General features: G+C 50.4%; 1 protein-coding gene across 1 annotated transcript in view; it reads right to left on the bottom strand.

Moving 5' to 3' along the window:
* The window catches only part of C4H1orf198 (chromosome 4 C1orf198 homolog), a 33,662-nt gene extending 21,991 nt beyond the window's left edge, over positions 1-11,671 (bottom strand). Inside the window, exon 1 of the mRNA XM_072823105.1 lies at positions 11,299-11,671. Coding sequence (XP_072679206.1) covers positions 11,299-11,640 — 342 coding nt within the window. The 5' untranslated portion in view covers positions 11,641-11,671. The remainder of the gene's footprint in view (positions 1-11,298) is intronic.
* Positions 11,672-21,284: the final 9,613 nt, after the last annotated feature.

The raw sequence follows: 21,284 nt of genomic DNA, 5'->3' as shown, positions 1-21,284 counted from the left end.
CTCTCTCTGTCTCTCATGAATGAGTAAATAAAATCTTAAAAAGAAAAGAAAAGAAAAGAAAAAAAAAGAAAAGAAAAGAAAAGAATAGCTATTTCTCTGCTCAAAGTACCAGAATGCATATTCACACAAAATCTCCAGCATTTGCTTTACTATTCAGTAAAAGATGGATGCCTGAGTGTTTTTAAGATCTCTGTGGGCCCCAGACATTTGTACTGGCTGCAGCTAGCAGTGTGCTGGAGTGAGGCTGCACCAACTCCAGAAAGTGGTCCGTGAAATGTTCAGGAATTTTTTGAACCTGCTGTTAAATATAGCCATTGGTAGAAATTAAGTTACATAAGCACAATTAAAACACATTGTATTAGGGTCGCCTGGGTGGCTCAGTTGGTTGAGACTCTTGGTTTCAGCTCAGGTCGTGATCTCAGGGTCCTCAGGGCCGTGAGATCGAGCCCCACATTGGGCTCTGTGCTGAGCATGGAATCTGCTTGAGATTCCCTCTCTCTCTCTCTCTCTCCCTCTGCCCCGCCCCCCACCCAAATGAGTAAATAAAATCTTCAAGACACACACACATACTGTCTTATAAACAAAAGTAATATACTCCATACCCACAAGGATGAAAAATCACAAGTGTTGGCAGGGATGTGGAGAAACTAGAGCCCTTGGAGCCCTCATGCACCACTGCTGGGAAAGTGAAATGGTGCAGCCACTGTGGGAAACAGTGTAGCAGTTCCTCAAAAAAATTAAACACACACACACACACACACACACACACAAATTAAACACAGAGTTACCATTAGATCTAGAAATTCTACCCCTAGAGATACAGCCAAAAGAACTGAAAGGAGGCACTTGAACAGACACTGTACACAGAGCTAGCTGCAGCTTTAGTTGTAGCCAACATGTGAATAGAACACAGATGTCCATCAACAGATGAATAAACAAAAGGTGGCAAATCCATACAATGGAATCCTACTCAGCCTTCAAAAGGAAGGAAATTCTGGCACCAGCTACAAGCAAACCTTGAGGACATTGTGCTAAATGATTATGCCAGTCACTAAAGGGCAAATATTACATGATTCCACTTATCTGAGGTACCTAGACCAGGCAAATTCATGGAGATAGGAAGCAGAATAGAGCTTACCAGGGGAGGGAGGAATGAGAAGTTATTATTGTTTAATGCATTCAGAGTTTCTGGCTGAGGTGATGGAAAAGTTCTAGAAATGGACAGTGGTAATGGCTGCAGAGCAGTGGGAATGTACTAAATGTCTACTTAAGAATGGTTAGAACAGTACATTTTCTATTATGTAGATATTCCCACAGTAAAGGAATCTGAAAAGGCAACACTGGATGAGTCCAACTGTACAACATTCTGGAAAAGGCAAAATCATAGGCAGTACAAAGATCAGTGGTTGCCAGAGTTGAAGGGAGGGCAGAACAAAGATTTTAAGGCAGTGAAAACACTCTGCACCATACTGTAGTGGTGGACATTCTCCTCAAAACCCACAGAATGTCCTGCAAGAGCAAGCCCCAGTGCCAACCATGGACTTTATACAATAACCATGTGTCAGCGTAGGGTTAATCCACTGTAGCAAATGTCCCACTCTGAAGGCTGATGCTGCCTGTGGAGGTAGGGGTTTACTACTGGGCTTTTCTGAGAACCTAAAAAACCACTTGCAACATGTTCTGCTCCTCCATGGGCCCCAAACAATCAGCAAATGCTACACGTCAGAGCTGCACCCCCGACCCCCCCGCCCCACACTCACTGGAACCAGGTGTTAAACAGTGACTAATACATTCAGGGCTGCAACCGATATCGAACACACTGAAATTCACCATATTTGACATGAAGTGCAAATTTTGCAATTCAACTTTAAAGTGATTTTGGTTAAAAAAAAGTGATTTTGGTAATTCTGCTTTTAAAATTGCTTCATTATGAGCAACTCCTCTATAATTGGGTACAATTCCTCTGTATAAGTCATAACTATTCCAAAATTATTCTAAAATGAGAAACTCTGGACTTAAAGTTGATTTCAAACATGGGGAAATATTACAATTATTAACTTTCCCTCTTAATGAACTGGATTAGAGAGTACTGAGCATTTACTCTTCAGTAACTTTTTTTCCACTTCCAAGGCCAGGCCAGTGAATTTGTATTGTTGCATCTCAAGGATGGGACCGATAGCATCTGTGGACAGCACGGCCTGCGCTGGCTGTCCCCGAGGTCGCTCACAGATCTGCCCGATGAAGGAAGCCAACCCAGGGGCATGGGCTTTCTGAGGTGACCTCTGAGCGTTTCCCGCCCACCGCCACCACTGCACAAAGCCAGGCCACTAGCAGCCAGCAGACAGGAAGTAGCACCTTCCCTGGAACGTGGAAAGAGCTGACTTCAGAGACCGTGCAGCACGTGGTAAGTCGAGCCTACCCTCTGGGCTTCCCTGAAGGCTGCGGGCCCGTCTGCCACCTGGGCCTGAACAAACCACACCTTCTCGTGAATGCCCTCTCTGTGGCACACCTGTCTGAGGCAGTTGATGGGAATGGTCCCTTCCTGGGTGCTCACTGGCCCAGGTTTCACACAGGCACTATTCATGGACACCAGACTCAAGGCTCTCTCGAGAGGGCTCCCTACCCTAGCTGTTCACTGTCCCCAGACCTGGCTGTAAATCGGCATCACCTAGGGTGCTATGATAATAGGCAGAATCCGTAGCTCTCACCTGGCGTGATTTGACAATGCTAACAACTCCATAGGTAACTCTCAGGCAGCCAGTCCATTGAGGGACAGCAGCTCTGTCCATCGTGAGCACGTGGCCACACAGCCACAGCAGGCTGCTGGTGCCCGTGGGCCTCCAGGGCTCAGGGGTCCACCCCACGTGCAGGGGTGCCCTCCATCAATACTGCTAGGTGGCTCTCGTCGTCCCCAAACAGGGACTCCTACTAAAGCAACCCAGGGTTCGTGCGGCTCTCACAAGCCCCAGGTTTTCTGGGCCAGCTGTCTCCCTCTCTACTTTGGAGCGGGCAAGATCATGGCTCTGTGCATTAGTATAATCCACCGAGGCAAATCCCAGTCTCCTAACAGGCTGCAAGGCTCCAGCATAAGGAGAATCCCATTTAAAAACATGTATTTCTGGGATCCCTGGGTGGCGCAGCGGTTTGGCGCCTGCCTTTGGCCCAGGGCGCGATCCTGGAGACCCAGGATCGAATCCCACGTCGGGCTCCCGGTGCATGGAGCCTGCCTATGTCTCTGCCTCTCTCTCTCTCTCTGTGACTATCATAAATAAATAAAAAAATAAAAACATGTATTTCTTTATTCTTTCCCAGCATTCAAAGATTACAGACAAAACAACTGCACTGCACGTCCAGTGCCAGCGCTGCAGAGCTACAGTAGGTGTGCGACCACCAACAGTAAACACTCCTGTCTGCTAGGGTCACAACGGCCCCAGAATGTCGGAATATGGTGCCCGGTTCGCTCAGTTTCAGGGCTTACAAAAGTTGGAATCCCAACCCCTGAGCGTCCCATGGATAGATCTGAGCAATTCACAAGCGGTGCCGGGGTTCCTCGAACCCTAAATCTTCCCTGCACTCCTGAAGCCCAAAAGGTAGAGGAGTTTCTAGTTGACAGATACGGTGGCATCTTGAGTCAAGGGTAAATTTCAACTGTGAATACTGGAGGTCAGAGAAATCGGGCTGAGACAGCAGAGCCTGGGAAGGAGACAGGAAAGGAACTCCCCTCCCAGTGGGCTGCTTGGTGCCAGTCTCTACCTCAAAGAGATGGTCGCACGGTTAAAACAGGTGAGACAAGCCCACACTGTGATATTTAATCAAACACGTTCAAACGTTACATCCTCCCAAACACCTGCTGATGTTCACAGCAGCTTCACTCACGGTGGCCAAGACCTGGAAGCAACCCTGATGGCCTCAGCAGGTGAACGGCCGAACTACCGTACGCACCGACAATGGAACGTTACTCAGCGCTAACAAGAACTGAGCTCCAGGCCCTGGGAAGACACGGAAGGGCCTCCGGCGCATATTGCTACCTCCTGACAGAAGGCAACCCGAGAAGGCTACGTACTCTGTGGCTCCAACTGTATGGCATTCCGGAAAAGGCCCAGTCCGGAGACAGTACAAAGATGGGTGGCCGGGCAGCGCGGGTGGCTCAGCGGCTCAGCGCCACGTTCGGCCCAGGGTGTGATCCTGGAGACCCGGGATCGAGTCCCACATCAGGATCCCTGCATGGAGCCTGCTTCTCCCTCTGCCTGGGTCTCTGCCTCTCTCTCTCTCTCTCTCTGTGTCTCTATGAATAAATAAAATCTTAAAAATAAAAAAAAATAATAATAAAAACAAACAAAGATGGGTGGCTGCCAGGGGTGAGGGATGGGAGGGATGAGGGGCAGAGCATGGAGGGCTCTGACTTCCGCTCGATGCTCTGACGGTGGATACGTCTTTATACCTTTGTCTGGACCCACTGGATGCACACACCGCGAGGGAACCCTGATGGAGCCCACGGACTCCGGGCGAGGCTGATGCAGCGTGGGGCTTCATCCACTGCAGCAGATACCCCGCCCCGAGGGGTGTCGGAGCGGGGGAGGTTGTGCCCGTGTGGGGACAGGGAGTATAGAAGAAATCTCTGTACTTTCTGCTCTGTCTTGCTGTTAACCTAAAATTGCTCTAAAAAACAAAGTTTGCTTTTTAAAAAAGTGGGTGAGTGAGGAAGAATGATTAAAATATGCCCCCCTTTTTTACCAACTGCTTCTTTTTAGGGACTTTTATTTATGTATTTATGGAATCGATGCTTCTCCTCCTGACTTGTAATATATTTAACTCCGCTGAGATAAGAGGGTTTCCATAAATGCAAGGACAAAACTGCAGCCCAACAAGACAAAGGCAGCTAGGACTGATCTAGCGAGCAGCTTCCACCGTGAATACAAATTCAGGGGCCCTGGCCCCCAAGACCAGGGCAGAAACGAAAGCTCGGTGCCATCATGGTAATGGGAGCAGGGGGGCAGATGATAGAGAGTTTTGCGGAAAAAAAAAAAAAAAAAAAAAAAAAAACAGAAAATGAGTAGGATGTTTAAACAGACCAGGCCCTCCTTTGCCTTTCAGAAAAATTGATTTTTTTTTCCTCCAGTATTAAGGGAATCTCTTGCTTATGAGTGTGAAAGGGACTCCTGTCAATGAAAGGGTTCTAGATTGCCAACATGCTTCTCAGCTCTGCCCTGTCCCTCCCTGTGTGACAGTGAATAAATCATTAAATTTCTTTTCCAAACTCCGTTCTGTGGCAGCCCCTGGGTCACCCTCCCACAGGAGCTAGGGAGACGGCCTGTGTGGCTGCTTGGAACCCCCCAGGGCTCACCTGTTCCACACCCTTCTTCCCCTACATGGGGTAGCAGGCCAGGTGCTCTCTGGGCAAAGAACCATCAGTCAGGAAGGGGAAGCCTGTGTGAGAGGCCCAACAGCCTCCCCCTTGAGGCCCATGGAAACAGATCTGGACTCGTGGCCACCACCTTCTCAACTCCTGTCCAGAGCACAGAACCCCAGATGCAAGGACATGAAAAGCCACGCGAATCAACCCAGTCATCTTTTCTAAAAACTGCATGGCTCTACCAGACAGAAGGTGGGAATCATAATTATACATGCCACTTTCCTTAAAAAAACAAACCCAAAATACTGAGAAAGTAACTCTCAAATTCCCTCATTTTGGGGTTTTTTGTTTTTTGTTTTTTTGCCAAAATCCAAAAAAAGGAAAAGCCAAACTGCTCAAGCAGAAGGGGAAGAGGTGACCTCACATGTGACAGGTCCTGTGTCAGGATATCATATATCCTACCAAACCCAAATCTGATAAAAAGTGAATACTTGAGCAAAGTTCTATAAAGATACCACCAACTGCTTCACAATGCTGCTTCTGCATTGTCTGGATCTTTTCACAGTAACATACATATACATCATCTTACATACCTTACAGCAATTTAGTTTATTTTTAAAAAAACAAACATCTAGGGGTGTCTGGTTGGCTCATTCAGAAGAGCATGTGACTCCATGGATCACAGAGTCATTGAGTTTGAGCTCCGTGTTGGGTGTAGCCCCCTCAGATCACTTCAGGGAAAGGCACTTCAGCCAGCTGGGAGCAAGGGCCAGATGGGGCAGTGGGGCTGGGCCAAGGCAGGGGCCCTCGGAGGCCTGCAGAAGGAAGTTCTGACCTCAAGCCATGCGGAGGGTATCAGGGAGTCAAGGAGGCCAAGGCTTGGCCCCAGAGGAGGAGGTGAAGGCAGAGAGGAGCATGGGGGCAGCCCAGCCCCTAGATCCCTGCAGGAGGGGGAGGGATGCAGGCATCTGAGGAGACACACTTCCTTCCCACAGCAGCTGGTCATGCTAAGCTGTTGAAGAGGAGGCGGAGCTGTCTGGCTCCAAGGCCTGAAAACTCTGTGTTCTGTGGCATGCAAAATCCAGATCATCAGGGTCCCTGGGGGCTGGCATATGGCACGTGGCAACCCCCTTCCTGGCCAGCTTCACCTACTTTACAGGAGGTGAAGGAGAGACAACTAGGTCCATGAAAAGTAAACACGCCAAATTTCTGGGGTTACCTGCTTATGGCCTGCAACACATCCCTAAAAATTCAGTTTTGAGGCTGGGGTGTTTTTTTTTTTTTTTCCTATTTGATAACAGGAAGCAGCAGAGGCAGACTGAGTGATCTCTAAAACCTTCTAAAATGAAAACCTCTCATCTCCCAGAGTAAACCAAATTCCCTAAACTTTATTGCTCAAGGAAGAATGCAGGAAAGTCAGCCTGCTGAGGGCATCTGTTTGCAAACATGCCTTCATGTTCATTACCAAATACCAGAGGAACCTCATGGGCCACTCAGTTCACAGAGGGAGACCTAGGCCCTAAGCAGGTGGCACCTTGCTGGTGGCACGGCCAGGAATGGAAGCCAGGTCTGGGGACTCCAGGTGCTCCTCTTCTTTCACTAGCAGAGTAGTAGTCCACCAGCAGCTAGTCCGAATTCTCTACACACAAGTTGCTTGGGGACATGACGGAGGGCAGGAGGGGTTGGTCACCTTGTGTTTAAATTTTAATAAGATCACATGTTCATGTGTGTGTGTGTTGGGGGGGGGGGATTTTAAAGAAACTGGTGAAGATTACGGGCAGCCTAAGCAGCTCTAAAGCTAGAATGCCTCTTGTTTCCAATGGAATAGGCTTTGAGAAATATTTGCTGAATTGATTCCCAAGGAAATAAAAATCTGGAAACTGACAGGTCCCCTCATGGCTTCAAGGCACAGAAGCAGCCAATCTCCCTCTGTACCAGGCTGGTCATCCCAGTGAAGGGGGGAATCTGAGCCCTGATCTTTTTTTGCTGTATAGAAGACAGCAAGGGTACAAATGACACAGATGCTATGATGCTGGCCTAGGCAGAGCGGTCCCACCACGGAGGCAATGGTGATGTGTGAACTGAGCCCTGACCGTACTCAGGGCCACCAAGATCAATGACCATCAATATGTAATCAGCTTTCTACTTATTTTTTCCTGGATATGTAAGAATGACTAGAGGTTGGTCATACTTGGAGCCTGTATTTCACGATCTGACTTAAAACATGGAATACAAAAATGTTACTGGTGATGGGGGAGAGGGTGATGTCCTTGTTCTTCAGGGTAGCTGAAAGGGGAGGGGACACAATCGGAGGCTGATGTGACTGCTGATCCGGAAATAGGCCCCATTACGGTCACACTGGGAACAGAGCAAAGTGAAGCTTCAAACACGGGCCCCAAGGCACATCACCAGAGCCCACCAGGACAGAGTCCCTTCTCATGTGGACAACTCTGACGGGCTGACTCCAGGCTCAGCAGAACAGCAGAAATGTATTTATTCCATGCAACAGCAGAAAAGGCTTTATTTCATGATAATGATTTCGGCAAGTGGAAACGGATAGACTAGCTAATAACGCACTTGACACCTAAACGACACAGGGGTTAGGGACACCTGCATACTTGAAAATCCACACGTAACTTCTGACTTCCCAAAAAATTTACTGAGAGATTACTGTCAACCAGAAGCCTTATCAATAAGAAAAGCAATCGATTAACACATATTTTGTATGTGTATTTACTGTATTCTTACAATAAAGTGAGAAAAAGAGAAAATGTTATAGAGAAAAAAGTAAGGAAAAATACGTTTCCAGTACTGTATTTCACCCCAAAAATCTGCATATAAGTGGACCCATGCACTTCAAACCTGTGTCGTGCAAGGGTCAATGGCATTCTTGACCCGAAGCAGCTACAACAGGCCTTTCGTGGACGTGACCTCTCCTAGCATCCCGTTAATGCCATTCCCATCACAGAGGCCAGAAAACCGCAGCTCAGAGAGGCCTGTGATTTAGTCTCTGTCAAAAAGCCAGGAGATAAAAAAAAAAAAAAAAAAAAGCCAGGAGATGGGGGGAGCCGAAACTCAAACCGAAGCCTGCCAACAGAGCCCAGGCTCCTCCTGTTAAGAAAGGCCCTCAGAACCCAGTATACGGGGTGGCCTTTCCTGGAAGTACGAAGAGGCTGGCGCCTGCTCATCATCTAGTCAGACACTGGCTCTAGAGAGAGCCCATTCACTCAAAGCACCCGCCAGAGGAGGTCTATCTATAGCTGCTGGGGGCTGGGGGGGGGGAGGGGGTCCAGCTGGAGGGCCCCGGGGTGGGGGGGGAACATTCTCTCTTCCACAAGGCTTTGGAGGACCTGGGACATCAGGAGCCAGATCAAGTGGAAAGGGATAGGGTGCCCTACTCAATCTGGTTTAGGGCCCTTTTGGACAAACCTGAGTCACCTATCTGGGCCTCTTTGTCCAGCAGCGTAGCCGGGTAGACCAGTCCTCCCCTTATCCATCGCCTCCTGTGTCCAGGAGCCAGCCATCCTCCATGAACAGCGCTGGGCATGACACAACCAACTATGCTGGTGTCAACCTCTTGCCAGGTTTGGGGAAATGCGTTTTAAACTCCCTAGTGCTGGGGCACCTGGGTGGCTCAGTGGTTGAGCATCTGCCTTTGGCTCAGGTGGAGATCCCGAGGTCCTGGGATCGAGTCCTGCATCAGGCTATCCGCAGATAGCCTGCTTTTCCCCCTGCCTATGTCTCTGCTTCTCTCTGTGTGTCTCTCATGAATAAATAAAATCTTTAAAAAACAAAACAAAAAAACCCTCCCTAGCGCCATTAATGCACACGGCCACTGTAAGCAAAAACAGACCCCAGGCAACGTTCCTAAGTACCTCTCCTGAAATTCAGCCGCCCCGTAGCTGTCCACCATCTCTGCTCAAGTTGGTCAGAGGCATTCCAGGGCACCCTCTCGGGCGTTTTGTAAAACTGAGTTGGAGTCCAAAAAACAGGAGGGTTGGCTCCTGGAAGGGCATGCCGTTACCACAGTGAGGAGTTCCATTTGCTTTTAAATCACACTGGGTTTACAAATTCAGAAACAGCTCAGTCTGGCACCCAGTTACGGAATTTGAGTACAAAATTCACTTGGCCACATCTTTCCTTATCAGTGATACTAAGCCCTTATATGGCAAGAGCTTTTTGATGCTGAGCAGGCATGTGGATATTCTTAGCTGGACACAAGCTAAGGAAAAATGACAGTCACTCTCCAACATCTGTAAGTACTTACAGGTTTACTTCCTCTCCTATTTATTTACTCATGACTTTTCCAAAGAGGGGCCGCTTGCTTTTTCATCCCCAAATCTGAGCACAAACACTGCAAATGTCTTTATACAGATATGGATTTTTCACACTGAAAATGTTTGGGCTCTTAAATACATTCTGAACCTATATTTTCATCCCTCCGGCTTACCACACCCTTGTTTTTCCTGGCAAAGCCTTCAGAGTTTCAAGTCCAATGGAGTGGAGACTTTTCTTTGAGTTCTGTCAGAATAAGGCAATGCTGGCAGCATACTTCTCTCCTTCACACACCCATTATATTTAAGTGGGTTTACGACCACAAACATTTTGTATTGATAAATGTCTCAACACACCCAAGCCTGAAAATTAGCTTTAAAATTCAGAATTAACTAGAATCCCTTTCACAATCCACAACGCCCTGGGGAAACATCGCCAAGCTCCAGCTCCCCTCCTGCAGGCTCCCAGCCTTCAGAGTGTGGGTTTCATGGGTATACTTCATTTTTATACTTCTTGCTCCTTTCCAGTTTGCCCTTCATGGTAAAAGTTTAGCGTGAAAGGCCAGATTCTAATGGCACCAAATGGGTTTTAGGGAAACAAAAAAACAGAAAGAAAAAGATCAAGTTTCTGAGCAGCAGTGAACACTCAGTCCTTTGTGACTTAGAAGAGGGCATCCCAGAGTTTTTTCTTGTATAGCTCTAGCTTTTCTCTCCTCTAGAAGTGTGGGCTCGGCGTCTAGACCAGAGACCCAGGGATGTCCTTATATGTGGCAAAGGCTTGGTGGCGCCCATTTAAGCTCACCCCTTCGTGTTTTGATAGAACAACAGGTCTCCATGCTCACCTCCACACCAGGTGAGCACATCACATCGTGCTCACCTGGAAAACCTCTTACGTTTGGCCTCCTAACCCGGGAAGGCACCTCTCCCTTCTCTTTACCTTGCTTGACAACTTCACTCGCCCCATACAACTCATCACAAATACTATGATTAACATATGTAATTTCCTGAGTGCCTTCCCTGGCTGGCAGGGGGCCAGTTTACACCAGGACGGGGGAGGGGCGGGGAGAGAAGCTGAGGATCTAAGAGGTTAAGTCACGGTGGAGCGTCTGCCTTGGGCTCGGGGCGTGACCCCCGGGGTCCGGGATCGAGTCCCGCATCAGGCTCCCCGCGGGGAGCCCGCTTCTCCCTCTGCCTGAGTGTCTGCCTCTCTCTCTCTCTCTCTCTCTCTCATGAATAAATAAACAAAATCTTTAAGAAAAAAAAAAGTCACCGATGGCCATAGAGCTAAGGAGCAGAGTGGATTGGAACTCCGGCTTGGCTGGCTTAAAATCCCTTGCAGTTCCCGGGGCCCGCCTCGCCTTCGGCTGCGGGGGAACTGCCTGGCCCGGCGCGGCCCCGCGGAGCGCTGTGGGGCCGGCTCTTGACAGACCTCCGCGCCGCGACTCTCCCCTCCGTCCGGGGAGCCCCCCCCCGCGCCCCGCGCCCCGCGCCGGCGGCCCCGGGACGCACCTCCCCCGCCAGCCACTTCCATCCCGCGCCTTCCCCTCCGCAGCCCCCACCCCGCGGGCGGCGGCGGCGGCGGCGGCGGCGGCGGCGGCGCTCGGGCGGGGGCACCGGCCGGGCCGCTGGGGGCGCGGGGAGCCCAGAGCCCCCGGCCGCGCCCGCACCCACCTCGTCCCCGAAGCGCACCACCTTCTGGCCCGTGGGCCCGCGCAGGCCGGGGAAGCGCGCCAGCTCCTCGGAGTCCCCCGGGTCCCCGGGGCCGCGCGGCGCGGGGGCGCCCGGCCCCACCAGGCACCGGTCGATGATCTCGTCTTGCTGCGCGGGCGGCAGCCGCGCCCACTCGGGCCCGTACTTCTCGCGGATCTTCTCCTTGTCCTGCATGATCTTCCTGGCCATGGGGCTCAGCGACGAGAAGTAGGTGAAGCGCTTCCGCTCCCGGTCGTCCAGAGGCCGGTTCCCGCTCATGACCGCCGAGCGCGAGGCCGCGATAGCCGCCGCCATCGACGCCATGCCCGGCCGCCCGCCGCTCCCCCCGCGCCCCTCCCCGCGCCGCGCCCCTCCCCGCGCCGCCCCCGCAGCCCGGAGCCCCGCCCCCGCCCCCGCCCCCGCCCCGCCCCCGGAGCGCGGCGCCCTCCCGCCCCCAGCCCCGCCCCCGCGCCCGCTAGTCCCGGGAACCCCGCGCCCCACGGCCCCGGGGCTCGCCCTTCGCGCCGGCACCCCCGGGAGCCCCGCGGCCCTCACCCCGGGTACCGCGCCCTCCTGGAGCCCCTCCCCCGGAGCCCCGCCCCTCCCGGGCCCGCCCCTCCTGGAGCCCCTCCCCCGGAGCCCCGTCCCCGGGCCCGCCCCCTCCCGGAGCCCCGCCCCTCCTGGAGCCCCGTCCCCGGGCCCGCCCCCTCCCGGAGCCCCGCCCCCGGAACCCCTCCCGGGAGCCCCGCCCCTCCCGGAGCCCCGCCCCCAGGCCCGCCCCGCCCCTCCCGGGGCCCCGCCCCCTCCCGGGCCCGCCCCCCCCGGAGACTCGCCGCCACGCCCCTCTCTCGCGTGCTCGGCGCCCTGGGGCTTTCCCGCCCCGCCCGGTCTCCAGGGCTCCCCTCGGGCGGCCCGGGGGGCGGCCGCGCCCCGGGTCGGCTCCCGGCGGTCTGACGGGGTCGCTGCTGGGGACCGTAGAGCCACGTGGTCCCTTGTGGGACAAAGGAAACTTTGGTCGGTGCGGTTCGCCTAGGACAGCCGGTTCCGGGCCCGGGCCGCCCGCCGCCGCCGCCGCCGCGCTCCCTGATGGCCCGTCTCCTCCGCCTTCGTGGAGCGCGGCCGGGCCGGGGCGGGGCGGGGCGGGGCGGGGCCGGGGCGCGCCGAGCGACAGACGAGGGCTGGGCACCGGGCAGCCGGGGCCGGGGGACGAGCTGGGCCAGCGCCGGCCGCGTCCGAGGAGGATTCGTTCCCGCTCCTCCCGGGGAGACGGAGGAATGAGATGAAGTCGCGGGGCCGCGGGGCGGGCTGGGGCACACCGGGGCGGGCTCCCCAAGCCGCCGCGTGGTCTTGCGCTTCCTCCCAGACCAACAAAGTGACAGGATTTGCTTTGGAATCTCAAAAATCACAAGAACTCTCAGCAAACAAACTCAAGGGGGGCTGAAAGTTCTGGTAGGCAGAGAAACCACACCCCAACAATAGTGGGGCCAGGTTCGTCACCTTGAGCTGTGTCCCAGACCACAAAAGTGGGGACAAAGCCCTTCATTTGCTTTCCTATCAGGCTGTTTTGAACAACACTGTAACAGGTCTCAGATGAGAATGTCCACTCTTAGAACAAAACGTTTGCATTTCAGCTTTTACTTAGGGTCTTTGCCTCTAAAGTAACAGACAATTCGGAACACAGTCCTAGAAATAACTTGTTTTACGTGTGAGATAGCCTTTCATATTCTGGCCCAGAAATCCTAAGAAAATATTTTGGGGATGCCATGAATGTGGCAAGATCTACAAGAAAAGATACTGCTCTTGATAATGTTATCAGCATAATATATTGAAGCAGTGGGAAAAGCCACCAGATAATAGCCTGGGTTGCATAGTATGAAGGACAATTTATGAAGCCACCAGGTTGAGAAGAGTTTGATATTATTATTCTCTATTTAAATCGATGCTTATGTATATGCTCGGTACACTAACCTGAATGCACAGTACCTTACCTGTCTTGTTTACTGCTGGGAACGAGAATGCCTTTCAAAGTAAGTGCTCAGTGACTCTTTGTAGATTGAATCATGAATAAATAAATGAATGTTACACCGTTTGCATTATTATCACTCTAATCCTGTTTTTGTAATAGGTATGGGTCATGTTTAAAGATATTTTCTGGAAATTTAACTAACATTCCCTAGCTTGCTTTGAAATTCACATAGGAAAGTTTCTGTGTTATTAAGAAATGGTTTTCTTAGAAAACCATGTGGTTTTCTTTTCTTTTCTTTTTTAAGATTTTATTTAGTTATTCATGAGACACAGAGAGAGAGAGAGGCAGAGACACAGGCAGAGGGAGAAGCAGGCTCCACGCAGGGAGCTCGACGTGGGACTCGATCCCAGGTCTCCAGGGTCAGGCCCTGGGCCGAAGGTGGTGCTAAACCGGTGAGCCACCCGGGCTGCCCCACATGTGGTTTTCTAAGCAGTTGCAAAAATAAATGTTGCTTTTAAAAAAGCACAACCTGATTAAGTATATTTCAGATTAAATATAACTTATTGCCAGAGAAGTCATAATCTAAATATGATATGAGATAAACCAGGGACATTAGCCTAAGTATGGAAAATACAGGATCTGGCTAAACAGGGATAATTCAAAGAAAACTTCTTCCAGATTATAAGAAGAAACTCAGGAATTAAAGCACTCTGACAGAAGACTTGACTGAAATTGGGGATCGGGGTGGGCAGATGGGTTTTTTATGTGTGTGTATATATATATGTCCCATATATATATGGCTATATTTGTCATATTTACCTACATACCTACATGGAAGGTCCCTTGGTGTTTATGTATGGCTATTTCAGGACTTGGATCTTAGTTGAGGGTGAGGGCAGGGCTCCTTTCTGTTGCCCATCCCAAAGTACTCCCTACACAGCTGAATGTTGTGTATAAATGTCCGTTGAATGAATTTGTTGTCCCAAACAAGTAATTTGTGTGCCGACTCTCCCCATGGAGATACCTGGCAAGGTACTGGAAAACCACAGGGCAAGCGTTATAGTCCTGCTTCTAAGAGTTGATTGACCAGCTGTAACATTTTGCAAGTTGGTTGCCAAACCTAATGGTGAAATTCCAGACACAGTGGCAAAGAGATGACCATTTGGGGAAGGGATCCTTTGGATGACATGACCGGGCAGTGTACTGGTAGATAAAGCCTGCGTTCCTTACAGATGCTTTCAGCTTGGATGCAGGCAGGCTCCCTGAGCACGATGATTCATTCCCACATCTGTTACTGGTTATTCCAGCTGCTGCCCTGCAAGAGGATAGTTCTGTGCTGTTCACTCCCACATCCGGAAAGAATGGGAAATGGGCCAGATTGAGCCTGGTTTATTTAGAAGACTGGTACCCTGGCCATTGAAGAGCAGCATTCATGTCTAAGACAAGGGAGAAAGAAGGGAAAGAGAAGGAGATGAATTTACAAATCTTCTCTTGGCAGAAAATGAGAGGTGGGGTTCTTTTTCCAGTCCAAGGGAGAGCTTTTGCTGAGACAGCCATGGTCTGTCACCAAGTCCAGGCAGGTGTGAGGCACTCCCTACACCCTCAAGAACACAGTCATCTTCTCTGGGCAAAGCCATATGACCTGCATGAGGCTTAAAAGTGGATTTTCCTCTGTTGACATCATAACTTTGTGTAACAAAGACAACCGGCTTAACTGCTCTGTGAAAAATGCTAAAAGGCCTTCTGAAAACAACACCAAAACCCTTCTGCCTGCCTGAAAACTTACCTATATAAAATCCTCTGAGATTTTTAGCCCTCTCTAAAAATCTAAATAAGTCTAGAAGCAATTATTCAGTCTTTTTTCCCTTGATCTGAAATTCTCACCCTACTATCTCCAAAAACAGAAATCTCATCCTTAAGACCTAGCTCAAATGCCCCCTTCTCCATGAAGTCCTCATGATTGCCTACATTCAAAAGAAATAGGTAAACACAAAAGAGACAGTTCATCTCCTTTATAGCTTGATCTCAGATGGACTTCAGTGTCTCAGGAAGAACGATATCAACATTTTTGGCATTATACAGGCCACTACCAAGTTCATGTGTTGAATCCCTAATCCCCAGTGTCTGGCACTTGGAGGTAGGACCCTTGGGAGGTGAGTAGGTCATGATGGTGGGCCCCCATGATGGTATCTTGCCTTCATAAGAAGATGGGAGATCGCGTGCCTCTCTTGTTGCCATCTTCACTACGTGAGGGAGGAGGCAGCCATCTGAAAAAAGACTTCAAATTCATATCAAGTCTTTGGTTTAATAAGAGTGTATAAATATAGCTAGAGGGAAAGAGAATGGGGGGGGGCAGATAAAAGTAGCTGCTGGAGAGGAGGGTGTGAAAAAATGGGCAACACTCTATTGACTGAGAAGTCAAGGGACTCCCTCACTCCTCTAAACTGTTCTTGACTTCTAAGCACTCCTTGATGTGGAATGCATGTTCCTGCCTTCTGTTCCTCTCTTCAGGCTGCCCCCATGACGTTTGTTAAGTGGGTTCCTGACTCTTAGCTTGTGAATGTAGATGGTCACTGTAGATGGTCATGCCAGCTGTCTTGGGGAGTTTAGTGGAATCCACTAGAGCTCTCTGCTTGGCAGAAGACACAGTCTGTTTGTTCCTGTACCTCTCTCATCAGCAGCCAGAGCTCAGGGACTTGGTCAAAACTGTATACAATAAAAAAGACAGACTTCTGGTTATCATAATATTTTCACTATACTGTCCCTGCTGGGATGGAATCTATGTCCTTGATTCCCTTGAACCTGAAATGCCATCAAAATACTGAGATGCTATAAAAAATGGAAACAAATATGGAAAAGTAAAAACCATTGTCTGTTAAGTTTCTGAGATTGTATTTTATGTTTTAATTTCTGTGAAAATATTGATTTAAATTCTGTGGAAATATAGATACATTAAAATTGGCAAATGCCGTGAGTCATTCACAACTCCAGATGTGAGATGATACAGAACACTGAAAATATGAACTATGTGTTCTGGTGTCAGGGAATCTGTTGTTTGCCTAACAAAAGACTAGAAGGAAGGGTAGCTTGCACCTCTCCCGAGGGCTCCTGTCTGAGTGAATGAAAATCACTGGGCAATGCCCAAGGGAAGCCCTTAATAAATACTTTTTAAATGAGAGGTGGATGGAGGGGGAAATATGGCCAATAATGTGGTCTTCAAATTTTGTGTCCTGGTCTAGCTCACCACTTCTTCCTCTAGGACTATGCAAGAAACAAGTTGTATCATGTTTGTAATGCTCTTCAAAAATCTCTCTTGTCCTTTTCTACCACTGCCACCACACAACGCCAGGTCTTACCATCCATCCTGGCCTGGTTGGTCTTCCGAAGTCCATGCCACTCCCTGACAACCACCCTGCGTACCCCTCTGCCAGCCTCCTCCCTATTCACAAACCCTCTGCTTGGGCATCTCCCTTTTTGTTATCCCTTAAGCCTAAATTCTCTCTGGGCTTCACTGGCCTCTCTCCTTCCCAGCCCATCACCAAAGCCTCAGGCGGGTCCATCCTCCCTTCCAGCTCTGTGCCCATCAGTCCATCCAGTTAGAAAGCTCAAATTTTTTTTTAAGATTTATTTATTCATGAGGGGTACAGAGAGAGAGGCAGAGAGACAGGCAGAGGGAGAAGCAGGCTCCCCGTAGGGAGCCCGGTATGAGATTCAATCTCCAGACTCCGGGACCACAACCTGAACCAAAGGCAGATGCTCAACCCTGAGCCACCCAAGTGTTCTTTTCTTTTCTTTTTTCTTTTCTTTTCTTTTCTTTTCTTTTCTTTTCTTTCTTTTCTTTTCTTTTTTTTTTTAAAAGGTTTCATTTAGGGTTAGAAAGCTCTTATTCCTCATGTCCACTCATCCAAATTCTACTGACGGTCACCACATCCCCTTTTCTCTATACTGGTGGCTGTGGCATCCCTGGCCACCAGCACAGTAGAAAGCATACAATTGGTGTTGACTGCTACATAAAGACAATGGTCAAGTGGCTCCAGGGATAGCCAAGAGACTCCAAGGAGGCCATATTGGTCACAAGGTGGCTCTCTGCCCACCTGTGCATGAGCTGTCCCTAAGTTGCCTCTCCACCCACCTCTTTGTCCCTTCTCCCTGCTGGTGGTACCTCCAGACTATTGCCCTACACATGGCCAATGCAAACTTCCTGTCCACTGGGTATGGTGGAGCCCCTTTGGGTCCCTAGAAAAAGTGTTGCACTGGAGACCTAGAAATATGGACAGTTCTGATTAAACTGTGTTGAAAACACCATAAAATAGAGAAAGAGTGGTCAGGAAAGCTACATTTCAGACATATTAGTTATGTTCCTACATTAATAACCAATAACTGGATGGCATTGACTCTGTACAATCTCTGCATTCCTTTCTAAACCATTCACAAAGAGTAAAAGCCAGGCTTTCGGTGTATCGTATACGTGAGGGCAGAGTCATAGAACTTCCTGAAGCTAATCCTATCTGTTTAGTAGAAACTTTCATCGAAGAAGCTCTGAGTGCTGTAGACGTGTCAGCACTCCTATTAAGAAGGAAGTTGGGGCACCTGGGTGGCTCAGTGGTTGAGCATTGCCTTTGGCTCAGGTCATGATCCTGGGGTTCTGGGATCAGGTCCCTCATGAATAAATAAAATTTAAAAATCTTAAAAAAAAAAAAAAAAGAAAGAAGAAGGAAGTTACATTTCCCTCACTTAATGGTTGGGAAAACAAGTATAGATAGTGAAAAGTGACTTGCTCAAGCCAGATTACAGTGATGAGATGGGGATCTCAAGCTAGTGTGCCAACACAGCATGTTCCTTGATGCTCATTCAGGCGCTCACCCGCTCACTCACTATGCACCAGACACCGTGCTGGTCACTGGAAAACAGCAGTGCCTGAGACCCTGTCCTTACCAAGCTTATCACTGAATAGGCAAGACAGAAAATGAAAAGCATACAGACAAAATACCCAGAAGGCATATGAAGGAAATACACATCTTCTGAATTTTTACTGCGCTTGCTCATAGCATCCCTGCAAAGAAAGGATTTTACGTGGGAGCACAGGGAAGCCCTAGAAGGTCAAGCATGTGTCCAAAGTCTCTGCATGAGTCTGTGCAGACCAGGAATCTGGCACACTGTTGTTTGCCCCCAACACCCACCCACTATGGAGCCAAAGTGTCCCCACCCTAGTCACTGGGCCTGGTTCTGTAGCCCTGGCTCTGGGCGCCAGCTCCCTGCTTTCTCGTAAGTGTTAGTTAGACGAGTCTCTTCTTCCACATTCATCAAGGCTCAGGGGGAGATACAGCCTAAGGAAGGGGTGGACTCTGTCCACATGGCTTAGGACCTCACCGCCTTGGGGGAGACTGCAGGACGTTCCCCAAGCTCCCACTCCAAAGAATAAGCCAGCAGAGCATGAGCGGGTGCTTTGACGTTCCCCGAAGCCCCAGTGGGTCTCCACAGTCTGGTGAGAGAAAGCAGAGCTTCCTTCTCCCAGGTGCTCTGCCTCCCGCCACCACCTCCTCCTGGGGCGACCGAGCCTTAACCACAAGCCACAAGCATGTCAGACAGGGCTCAGGCTTGTAGCATGAGCTCTCCACACAAAGTGTTGCCTCATAACATTCAGCGCTAAGCTTCAGAAACAGAACAAAACAAAAATTCCTCTCTTTCCCATCTATACACAAGGAGCCTGGTACTATAAACCCAAAGCCTCTCGGTTATCAACTTTTCTGCTTTTTCTAGGAGTTTTAAATGTGTTGAGAAAGACAAATGGCCCTTGTTCGGCTGGTGCTTTTGTAGCTGCCCGTCCTTGGTGGCAATCCTTCCCCGGGCTAGAAGGCTGTGTGGCCTTCCCTCCGGTGGGGAGGTGGCCGGGGAGGGAAAGCAGCTCCACAGAGGCGGAGGCGGGGTGTGAGCTCCTGAGCCAGACCACCTGCATTCCAATCCTTGCATCACTGCGACCATGGTGTGACACAGACAGTTCCCTCTCTGTGCCTCAGTTTCTCTCTTTTTTAAAAAAAGATTTTATTTATTTATTCACACAGAGAGAGGCAAAGACCTAGGCAGAGGGAGATGCAGGCTTCCGGCAGGGAGCCCGATGTGGAACTTGATCCTAGGACCCCAGGATCATGACCTGAGCAGAAGGCAGATGCTCAACCACTGAGCCACCCAGGTGTCCCCATGCCTCAGTTCCTATATGCCTTCAGGGAGGATAATGACTCTGAAGCAACTACTTCAGAAAGTTTGTTATTTGGGTTAAAAGAGAGAAACCATGCGTATAAAGTCCTTAAAAGAGTACCTGGTACATAGTAAGTGCTAATTGCTATCAGGCTCAGGGAATTCGGCTCCATGCCAGGAACAGAGAGATGTGGCTGTATGGCTTGTGTTTGTTTACAAGAAGAGAGCCCCTGCCCCTGCCTCTAACTCCCCCACTCGAGGAAGTGGGGGAGCAGCTTTCAGATAGGCTTTAAAGATTCTAGGTGAGCTATAAAGTGGCTCCAAAGGGTAGAGGAGCAAGCAGTCCAGGAGACTGGGATCCTGGGAGGGGAGAGTGGGAAGGAAGGGAGGCAGATTTCTGAGGAGGGGAAGGAGGAGGGCTGCCCATCGCAAGGGAGGGAGGCCAGAGCAGAGGAGCTATGTGGAAGGGAGAGGCCTCAGGGGTCCAAGAGGTGGCCTGGGCTCAGAACCTTTGGCAAGGGAAGGGGCGCTGGGGTGGCTCAGTCAGTTAAGCGTCCAACTCTTGATTTCAGCTCAGGTCACGATCTCAGGATCCTGGAATCAAGCCCCACGTCAGGCTCCGGGCTCAGCAGGGAGTCTGCTTGAGCTTCTCTCTCTGTCTCACTCTACCCAGTGCCCCCAACCCAGCTCACATACATCTTATCTCTAAAATAAAGAGAAAAAAGAGCTTTAAGCAAGGGGCAGGGCCCCCAGAGAGGTCCTTGGGTGGCACCCACCTCACAGAGCACAGCCTTCTGCTGTGGAGCCTGTCCTATCTTCCTCACATGGAGAGTGCAGGAAGGCTGGCAAGGGAGGAAGGCCCTCTGTGGCCTAGCTGGGGCACCTCTGATGGCTCAGGGGACTGGGCCCAGGGGGACAGATGCACACCATGGGCATGCAGCCTGGTGTGGGCAGAGGTATGGGGTGCACAGGGTTATTTTGGGAGGGCCAGGCATTTATACCTTGTGAGGGACCAAAGCTCTGTCTCTGCCTCCAGATGACAAAGACTGTTTGCTTGACCAAGCTTTCATCAAGCTCCTGAACCTTCTCCCAGGCTTGTCTATGCATGGCAAAATCCAGTTTCAGCAAGAACCCTGCTGAGTCAGTTTAACCCGAACCCCCTGCCCTCAATATCTAGTCGGGTGCCTCGTGACACCCCCCCGCTGGGTGACACTGGATCACCCGGGATCATCTTCAGCAATAATCCTGTGAAATCTGTTCAGGCAGACCCCTGATGTTTCCTTTAGGTAACTTCCACCCACTGACCCCCACCTGCTCCTTGGCTGGAAATGCCCACTCGCCCATTCTGTATTCAGAACTGCGCTGGTTCCATGCTGAGAGCTCTCTCCCTGTTGCGATAGCCTTGAATAAGATCTGTTGTTACTGCTTTAACTACTGGCCGGCTCTGGTTTTGCTTGGACACAGGCTGCATTCTCTCCCTCTGCCCAGGATTCTCCTCTGCATCCTGAGAAGCACCGGGGCTGCTTGGCTGGCACTCTGGTTCCTTTACCATTCAAATGTGTCTGCAACATCTCCTATCTGTTTCCAAGTGGTCTGAATTTCTCTCCATTCCCTTATTTACTTTGTTCCATTTTCTCACCATTTCCAGGTTCTTGTCATCTCCTCTCGCCCTCCGTCCCTAAGAGCTAAGGTTCTTGCCTCCACACCACTGGCTGTCATACTCAGCCACCTAAGTGTCCAGCCTTGGGGCTCCCCCAACCCTTGCCTCCCTAAACTCCCCTCCTGGATGAGAAAGAGACATCTCTCT

The sequence above is a fragment of the Canis lupus genome, chromosome 4 (assembly GCF_048164855.1).
Source record: "Canis lupus baileyi chromosome 4, mCanLup2.hap1, whole genome shotgun sequence".
NCBI classification, from domain to species: domain Eukaryota; kingdom Metazoa; phylum Chordata; class Mammalia; order Carnivora; family Canidae; genus Canis; species Canis lupus.
The sequence above is the reverse complement of the archived record's forward strand: the minus strand, read 5'-3'. Positions and strand labels throughout refer to the sequence as shown.